Source organism: Lathyrus oleraceus, chromosome 6 (assembly GCF_024323335.1).
Source record: "Lathyrus oleraceus cultivar Zhongwan6 chromosome 6, CAAS_Psat_ZW6_1.0, whole genome shotgun sequence".
In the NCBI taxonomy this organism is placed as follows: domain Eukaryota; kingdom Viridiplantae; phylum Streptophyta; class Magnoliopsida; order Fabales; family Fabaceae; genus Lathyrus; species Lathyrus oleraceus.
Genome location: NC_066584.1, coordinates 163,458,108 through 163,468,051, shown reverse-complemented (window position 1 = coordinate 163,468,051; position 9,944 = coordinate 163,458,108). Strand labels below are relative to the sequence as shown.

Genomic DNA, 9,944 nt, shown 5'->3' with positions numbered 1-9,944 from the left:
CTTATGGAAATGTATAATAGCATCGACATATAATTATTTTGTAAAATAATTTATTATAACATTTCGTTCATCCATTATTCTTTTCACTATCGCGCTAGCTTTAAAAATTAATTTGTCTCCGCCCTTAATTTATTTTGTCCCTACGACGGGTTTAACCTGACTTCTCACATTCTTTTTTATGTGATACCTACAAAGTAATGTGTAAGAAGTAGTAAATACATTTACATCCGAATTCATCAAAGTGGTATTGCGGTCGGTGACAATTACTTTCAATGTGTCTTCTCTATCCTTCAACATTGCATGGAATACTTCTAAAGCCCAAGTAACATTTTCCGCTTTTTTGCTCTCCAGAAATGCAAACCCGGCAGAATAAGTCTTCCTAGTAGAGGTAACACCAACAATTTCAAATAGTGGAAGTCTTTACTTGTTGGTCTTATACATTGAATAAATTATTAGCGCAATAGAAAACATGTTGAACAACTTTATGGAATCAGGATGAGTCCAAAATATATCTCAAACGGTTACTCCATGTTTACACGTTTGGTACCTAGATACATAACTGTTATCATCCAAAAGTTTCTACAGTTGTTGCATTTTAGTTCTATCCCCCCTCAACAACTTGTTGTTAATGACACGAATATTGTACACTTGCTTGATATTTGAGATATTTTCGGGTCTTTTATGTTTCAAAGTTGCAACTATGTTTTTGGGTTGCGTCATATTCAATGTCATGTCTGAAACAATTTCCTTCTCTTTCGGCATGAGACGACATGTGATTGGATGCATGGCTAACTTTTCACACATGTCATGGTTATGTAAATATATCACATTAAATCTCCATTTTTTATTTTAAAAAAGATAGCCACACAACTTAAAGGGACACTCACATTTTCTTGAACCAGAGTCATCTCGTTTGAATTTTCAGAGAGGAGCTATATACTTCCCCACTTCTTTTGTTTCTCATTGTCACAAATGTAACTCTTCTATCTAAACCACTATCGGACCTTTCGATTACAACACCAAACCTCAATTTGGATGCCTCCATACAAATCCATTGAAGCAAATGATCAGGAAATTCACACTCTTGTCCATTTGTAAATTGGTTGCCAATATCTACCTCTTTCACATCAACATGTTTGGAATTTGAAGACACAATATGTTTGGGAAAAACACAAGGGTGCACCATATATAATGCAAATAATAACATAAAATATTCAAATACATTTTGAAAATGAAAATAGACAGACTCCGAGAATGCACTTTCGGAGGAATTCATATAGAATTCAGAAATGCATTTTCGGACACAACATAACTTTTCCAGCTATAAAACAAGATCAATGTGAGTAATGAGGAATGAAATAAACTATCTTTACCTTGAATTCCAACTTCTTTCTTTTCCTTTTAATGTGATGAAACACAAGATTGAAATTTTGGAGTGCAAATCTTGATTGAGAATGGAAGGATTTTTTGTAAGGGTTTTGGGGGGGGGGAATGGTTATGGAGTTTGATCATGCAGGGTGTTGTGCTATTAAAAATGGAGTTTGATATTTCAGGAAATGAATATCCGGAAATGTATAACATGCAAAGGTGACAGGTTTTCGAGTTTTCGCTTCACAATTTCGGAAAAGTCTGTGAGTTGTTAAATTATGAATAAATTGATATGGTTAGTCATCTTCTGAATAAATTTTAGGAAAATTTTGGGTGAGTATCAGTTGAGGCGTGTTTCAATGAGGCAAATGGTGCGTCCGAAGATGCATTTCTGAAATCCGATAGGCACTTTCAGATTTTCATAAGGTCCTTTTCCACCTTTTAGGGTAGGATTAGAAATTCCATGATATAATATGCATTTAATTTATCAAAAAGGTCAAATGGCCTTTTATCAAGAAGATATGTTTGTTTATAATAATAAGGAAATGCTTTTTCCACCCTTAAGGGTGCATCCCACACCTCTGGAAACCCCAAAATGCCCTTTATGCGTCTCCGGACGCACCCAAAATTACACAAGTCTTTGTCTTTCTCTGATCCATCCTATTTGAACAAAATATGGTCCAGAGATACGTCTCCATATATTATTTGGGTGTACCCTGAGATGCATCTCTGAAATACCCTCATGTACTCATTTATGGTGTTTTTATTCATTGAGATGGTCTAATTAACAACTCAATGATATTTCTGGAGATGAATATCCAAAAATGTCAAACGGAAAATTAGATAAAACACCGCCTTTCAAGATCTTCTTATTCATGTTGAAGTATCTCTCTCAAACTCAAAACCCTTAAAAAATTATTCCATTATCAATCAACTTTTCAACACCAAAACATCAACTATTTGATTTTATCACATCAAAAGAAGTTGGAATTGCAGGTAAAGTTCATTCATTCCATCCCTCATTCCTTGCATTGATATGTTGTTTGAACTGAAAAAATGAATGTTGTGTTCGGATATGCATCTCCGGATAAAGTTTGGTGTGGTCCGGATATGCATATTCGGATTTACCTGATACTTTGAATTATAAATCAGTTTTTCTGTTACTTGTGATATTAGATATGGTGCACCCGAATATGTTTTCCAGAGCTATTGTGAGGATGGATGTTACATCGGATGAAGTGAAGCATGATGTTAAACTGGATGAAGTGAATGATGATGTTAAATCAGATGATGGTAAATCGGGTGATCGACTGATTGTTGTCGAGGTAGATGTTAATGCTCAATTTACAAATAAACAAGAGTTTATGGTTTGTGAAAAAATGCTACAATGGTCCCAATGGAGGTTGGGAAATTGGGGTTTGGCATTATAATCAAAAGGTCTGACAATGGTTCAGATAGAAGATAAGAATTGGTAATAATGAGATGCGAAAAAAGTGGCACGTACCAACTAGAGATTAGGAAGTTGAAACGAGATGACACTGGATCGATACAATGTGAGTGTCTCTTTAAATTGCACGAATACTGTGTGGCGGATAACACGTGGAAATTTAATGTGATTTTTGGGATACATAATCATGCCTTGAGTGGCAAGTTAGTCGGTCATCCCATTATATGTCACCTTATTCTGGAGTAGAGGGAACTTGTTTCAGACATGACATTAAACATGGTGGCACCGAAAAACGCACTTGCATCTTTGAGACGAAAAAGACCTCTGAATGTTTTAAAATATCAAGAAAATATACAATGTGTGTGATCGAAACAGCAAGGCAGTAAGAGGACCAAGATCTGAGATGCAACAACTGTTGAAGCTTTTGGAAGATGACCAATATGTTTCTAGGCATAGAGTTTATGAGGATAAAGTCACTGTTTGAGATATATTTTAGACTCATCTCGTTTCCATCAAGTTATTCAACATATTTTCCACCGTGCTCATAATTAACTCAACATATAAAACAAACAAGTATAGGCTTCCACTCCTGGAAATTGTTGGTCGCCTATGAAGATGACTTTTTCTTTTCAGTCGGTTTTGCACTTTTGGAATCCAAAAAAGAGGACAGTGTTACATGCTTTTGGAAATATGCAAGACTATGTTGAAGGACCAAGAAAACATGTTGCAAGTGATAGTCACCGATCGCGGAACCACACTGATGAATTTGGTTGCAATGATATTTCCTACATCATATGCATTACTTTGTAAGTATCACATAACCAAAAAGTGAGAAGTTTAGTAAAACCTACAGTTGGCACCAAAGAAATCAAAGGTGAGGATGGAAAAATGGTCAAACCTGATGTGGTGGTGGAAAAGGCAATGAATGCATGGAATGGTATAATAAATTCTTCCATGAAAGAATTATATGTCGAATTTGTAACAAATTTCAGGAATTTGTGTGCTAGATATCCAGATTTTCATAAATATGTCGAGGGCACAATTTTGGATCAGGTTAAAGAGAAGATTGTTTGTGTCTGGACCGATCATGTTAGACACTTTGGCAATATAACAACTAATAAAGTTGAATCTGCACATGCTACATTGAAGAATCAATTGGGAAATAGTAAAGGTGATTTTTGTCGAGATTGGGACACCGTGAACCAAATGCTCTGAAACCAAAATAATGAGTTGCAAACATATTTATGTCTGAGAAATATTGTGTTGGAATACCGATTCAAAAATAACATCGTTTATTCACAATTGATTGACAACATATCTCGGGCGGTGAATTTTATTTTTCACGAAGTCAAGCGAGCAGATAAAACAGGTTTGGATAGCTCAAAGTGTGGTTGTACACTTAGGAAGACGTACGGTCTTCCATATGCTTGTTTTTAATTTCAAAGAAGATGAATCTTGATACACCAATACATATGGATGGAGTTTACACTCAATGAGCAAGGCTCCGATTTGATGACGATGGTTTGATGAATGATGATAAATCAAGTATAACTATTATGACTGAATGGAAAGTGATCCAAGAGAGATTTTTGAAAGCGGATGACATCATGAAATTGCACATCAAAGGGAAGCTTAGAAAGATTGTCTATCCATAAACAACAAATTTGAGACTACCTTTGAAACTGGTTAAAACAAAGGATGCCCCTAAAAAAGGTCAAACCGACACATATTGACAACACTACGAGACGACCTCCTTCATACTTTGAACATTTTGACTCATATTTTCTAGATTCTCCAACTCCAAAATTTCAAAAAAGTATTTTTCAAGGGTGCTCGAATTAGCAAACAATCTCCCCCACCGTTATAAAAATCATCTTCATGGAAGATATGCCACTTTTTATGCACAGATACATTGAGCAGATTGTAAATGTGAAAGGTGACGACAATTTTGATTTTCGAACTGTTTCGGGTTTTCTCGGTAAAAGAGAGGAGGATCACCAATTTGTTTGTCATCACCTTATACAAGAGATGACAATGTATAGATAATTATACACAAAGCTATATGGGAAAAACAAAATTACGATGCAATTCTCAATGCTCTTGTTCCTTGTGTTACTAGTCCGATAATGTTTGACAAATGAACACGCTTCCTGAAAATGAGACATCTTATAACAAATGCTTATGATATGATGTGTATTGATTTGACAAGATCCAGTTTTTCAGAAACATTTTTTCAAACACACAACATTTCGTTCAAGTTTATTTGAAACTAGAATGTCATATATCAAAGACATCACCAGAGTGGGCAACACATTTCACCCAAGATGTTGAAACTTGGTCGGATCACTTTATGGAAAGGATAGAAGAGCTCACCAAGTTGAGCAACGTTGAAAGAGAATCAAATAAGAAAAGGTCAAAGAATGAACTACCAATATATTTAGGTAGTGACACATGTTTTGATACATTTTAATTTTAATCTAACAATATAACTCGTTTTTTGTATGTAATGTTGTCAATGATGTAATCTCGACATCATTTGCAATATACATAATGTTTATTCTACTTTAATATTTTAGAAGTTGGGGGTAAAATTTGGACAATGTCCCAATTTTTCTGTTTCTGTGAGTTTTTACTAGTTTTGCGTCAGTTCTGGTTCTGTAATGGACGGGTCTGGATATGCATCTTCAGACACACTCAATATTAATTAAAAAATAAACAAGGGCTTTTACGAATGTACAACTCCGGACACACCTTTATTTTGAAAAAGGATATGGTCTTTATGGTCCATCTTGATCTACAACTTGTATAAATAGGGACTCATCTTCCATTTTCTTTACAATAACCAGAATGAATACATATCCCCAACTCGCCTTTGTGTATTTCAATGGCGTAAATCTTTCAGTTCAATTTAGGATCTCCGATGACATATTTCTCGTCGATCTGAAAACCAAACTTAATACTTTCTTGCGATATTCAAAAAACCGGAGGGTTGTCAAGCTCGAGTGTCGTTCACACTAGATTGACAACGAAGGAAATATACATTTCACCGTGCTTGAACTGAATGTGGATAATGATTTGAAGGTTATGTGGAGTACATTTTACTATTACTCAACAAATGGTCCGATTGAAGTGGATGAAAATGTTACAAGATCGACCGAAGATATTCTAAGAATGTTGCAATGTCCTGAACCACCAATTTATAATTAAATGTAATGCTAAATTTATGTTAACGTTAACGATTATCTATAAAATGTTTATTTTAATGATAATTTAGGTTACTTTTCCATTATGCTACCATTGTTCTTGGTTGTTTATGGTTTGAACTAGCCGAACATATTTCGGAAATGCATTTTTGGAATATTAAAGGTTGATACAAAATGCATCTCCGGATAAATCAAATATGCAAAATAGGGTGCCTCATCAATTTACGTTGAGAATTTTGTAAAAAATATCCATCCGGAGATGCATCTTCAGACTAGGGACAAGTGTGACTTTTTTAAGGTGGTGGAGGGGTAGTGGAGGAGCACCCTTAAGGGTGGAAAGAGTAATATCCTAACAATAATAATACACCATCGAGTGAGCAAGTTCATTATTTAGTTAGTATGAAAATAATGTATGATTAGCTAATCAACAAAAGAAAGATCATGATGTTATCCAGTTTCACACAAGCTTCTCTTCAAAACCTTAAGAAAAACTGCATAGAAAAGAAGGAAGAGAACAAAATGAATGATGCAAAGCAAATAAGAAAAAATCAACATATCTCACCAAGATTAAGAAACTGAACATACCACAAAACTTCTCAACTAAAAATTTGTATGTCATCCTACAAGTGTTATCATTTCTAATATTATTGTTCCTCGTTCATTCTCCCCATTACCCTTTTTTTCCATTTTCCTTATGCTCACTATCTTCATTATTCACTGCATTCTCTGCGCCATTCTTATTCAGTGTAGCATTCACCTCAACTTTATCTGATGAAGTTGAAGCTTGTGCACCACCCTTAGTTTTGGTGCCAATGTCTTCGCTATTTTCATTCTTTGCAATTGTTTCTGCACTAGTTTTCTCTATGGCACTGACTTCCAAAGGCCCTAGCTTAGCTTCAAGATCTCTTACAATAACTTTTAGCGATCTTATATCGCGAGCCTCTGCTAACCTATTGTTTGACGATGCCTAACATAAGACAAAAAATTGAATATTGATTATGACAAGAAAATTCAGGTATCTTACAAAATAATATGCGAAGATAAATGGAAACTACTGCTAAAGTTCTCAAACTAATTCAAAATTCAAATCATACATCAAATGACAAAAAAAAAGTCTTTGATTATACAGAGTTGACATAAACAATGGTTCAGTTGGCAACACTAAGTTTAGGTATTCATCATAATAAATTGGGATTCAAGATGGTATTCATGTCCAAATAGATACACACTAGAGATTCTTACTGTTTCAACTCCAATTAGTATCGAATCGAGATACGACTCACATGTATTATAAGACACTGATAACCACGTAGTAAATCATGTCCTGAATGGTTATAATAAGTTTTACTAAATTAAGAAAATACTTCACACGTCAGCTCTAGCTCCTTGTTGATGCTTATCCAATATCGGTAATTATTTTAAGATTGCTAACATTTTATAAAGCCACGATAAGCTAGATCTATGTTCATGACTCAAAACTGCCCAAAAATTTGACTGCACCAAAAATAAAAGTTTGTCAAATACAATCTTTTGACATTACTGATGTTATGGCATTAGCTTATACGGCTGTTGAAGTAGCCACAACCAATATAAAACAAACTAGCATATATTTAACCCACATGGATAAAGCATCTATGGTAAATAAATATCAAAAGAATCTTACAATAATTATAAGATTTTCAGTTTTAAACAATAGATCCTCATATAAGTTGAATTTAGCTTCTATGTCACACATTTTTATCTGCTCTCTCATTTAATGAAAGTCTATAAGCTCGTAAGAACTTTTATGTAAGAATCATAACCATGGTTATCATTGACTAACCTGTACAATTCGCTCTACTCGTCGATTAAGATCTCCGCCGGATGCATCCTTGTGGATCCCTTTAAGCAAGTGCAATAAGTGCGAATGAAGATCATCTGAGCAATGTTTTCCAACCATACATTGTGCAATAGCCGATCGACAACCGAGTGCATAGAAAGGACAATTCACAAGCTTCATCGGACAAACAGTTATGCAGTGCCTATCCATCTCACGTCTCATAATGTTATCCGTACACTTCTGCTCACATGGAATTATCTTAAAAGGACATTCTGAATCATGCTCCTTCAAATAAACAGCGCTAAACCTCGCATTGCATCCCTCGTTACGGCAGATCACAGGTTTGAAATTGCAATTATCAACATGGTTAGCAAGATCTTCCGCGTTAATAAAACTCATGCTACAATGAAACGAGTTCTTGAAATCAACATTCCTAAGCAAATTTTCAGCAACTTTTTCTCTTCTATCTAACAACCAAAAACCCTTAGTCTCCATCTCCTGAACAAAATCATCTATGTTATCTTCTCTCTTATCGCTCAGCAGCCATCCCGAAACCTGACTCAACAAATTCCTCTTTGAATTAACAAAGTCATCCACAAAACAAGAAATAATATCGAAAGGATGATCCGAGACTTCACCATCCGCACCATCATCAAAGATAACAGTCTCAGCAACAAACGATTCACTTCTCTGTGTAAGATAATCAATCATTTCTTTCCTCAAATCATCTGCAACTGAACCAGCAGTGTTAAAGGGATCCCCAGTTGTGTTATCAACACAAGCAGAGGCTAAACCTGGCAAGAACATTTGAGCAAGCTTGTGAACTATTTCTGTATCATGTAAATCACAATGGAACATTGGACCTCCCTCTTTTTCATTTTCAATCTTCTCCGGCGAAAGGCCCACTTCAGCAGTAGGCGCCTCCATGCTTGATAAAACCTTCCACAAATTTACAAAGAAAATCATCATCATTAATTGTTTTATTTCTTGTGGAGCGACGACACCTTTGAAAAAAAAGACTAATCCAATTTTCAGCATCCTCATTCTTTATTAGAAAGAATTTGTCAACAGAAACACAATGAATTCCTAAAAACACCAAATAATTTCCAAAAACCTAATTTTTTTCCACTTCTTGTGATTGATTTCAAATTAGTCTAATCCAATAAACCAAACACAAAATTTTGCGATGAATATATAACTGCAATGCACGATCCAAACGGAATACACAAGCACATCAAAAGATAATGCAATGATAAAAAAAATTGAAATTTTACAAGAAATGACAATTGCTTTCAATAATAATATCATAATTGCGGAAAAAAGGAAAGAGTGAAAAAAACTAACCGACATGGATTGTGATGTGAGATCTAAGGGATCATTGTGGATATGATAGAGAGCGTGGCTCATTGTGATGATGCAGAAGAAAGCGTGGCTAAATTTAGGAGAGGAATCAGAGTTGAGGATGCAGCTCCATAACCATAACCATTATGTCTGTTTTCTAATTTTCTTTTACTTTTTTGCCAAAAAGATGTGCGTAGTTATTAAAATAGTAACAAATAAATAAAATATTTATAATTAAAATGATATTAAAAATTATTTTATTTTAAGAGATTATTGTCAATGTATATTTATTCAACCATTTTGAGAAATTATTAATTTTACTAGAAAAATGGGTAGGAATATGTTTGCTTCGAGATAGCTTATGTCAAGTTTAAGTTTGTTTTGTTAAAAAAAATCAAAGTTTCAATTTGGTTTGTGGTCATTCATATGTAATTCATAAGTAAGTGAGTCACACCTTCATTTTGTAATAAAACTAATACAGAGATGCATCTGTCTAATAACTTACAAAAATATACCTCCAGATAGGATTTGAGTCAAATACGCGTCAGACCTTCCCTCTTCTTTATTTTCAGCAAAATCAGTTACAATCACTTCTCAAGCTTCTCTATTCAAGCGTATTTTCTACTTCATTCCACCCAAGTGATTTTTCTACTTCATTCCCTCTTCCTTATTTTCAGCAAAATCAGTCACAATCACTTCTCAAGCTTCTCTATTCAACCGTATTTTCTACTTCATTCCATCCAAATGATTTTTCTACTTCATTCAA

General features: G+C 34.4%; 1 protein-coding gene across 2 annotated transcripts; it reads right to left on the bottom strand.

Annotated features, from left to right (window-relative positions):
• Window positions 1-6,392: 6,392 nt before the first annotated feature.
• On the bottom strand, window positions 6,393-9,366 carry LOC127093248 (uncharacterized). Of its 2 annotated transcripts, XR_007792491.1 has the most exons (4): window positions 9,182-9,366; window positions 7,841-8,776; window positions 6,604-6,985; window positions 6,393-6,509 (listed from the first exon to the last, which is right to left on the bottom strand). XR_007792491.1 is itself a non-coding variant. In XM_051032158.1 (3 exons), the coding sequence occupies exons 1-3, from the start codon at window positions 9,242-9,244 to the stop codon at window positions 6,689-6,691; spliced, it is 1,296 nt and encodes a 431-aa protein (XP_050888115.1). In that variant the 5' UTR covers window positions 9,245-9,366; the 3' UTR covers window positions 6,539-6,688. The 2 variants fall into 2 exon arrangements, 1 of the variants encoding a protein (XP_050888115.1); XM_051032158.1 differs by lacking the exon at window positions 6,393-6,509 and having other exon boundaries at window positions 6,539-6,985.
• Between the last annotated feature and the right edge of the window lie 578 nt (window positions 9,367-9,944).

What these genes read in the sequence shown, in the direction of transcription:
- LOC127093248 (XM_051032158.1), bottom strand. Translation starts at nt 9,244, where the DNA reads ATGAGCCACGCTCTCTATCATATCCACAATGATCCCTTAGATCTCACA. An exon ending in TCACATCACAATCCATGTCG is followed by an intron (nt 8,777 to 9,181) that starts GTTAGTTTTTTT and finishes AATTTGTGGAAG; the next exon opens with GTTTTATCAAGCATGGAGGC. An exon ending in GAGTAGAGCGAATTGTACAG is followed by an intron (nt 6,986 to 7,840) that starts GTTAGTCAATGA and finishes GTCTTATGTTAG; the next exon opens with GCATCGTCAAACAATAGGTT.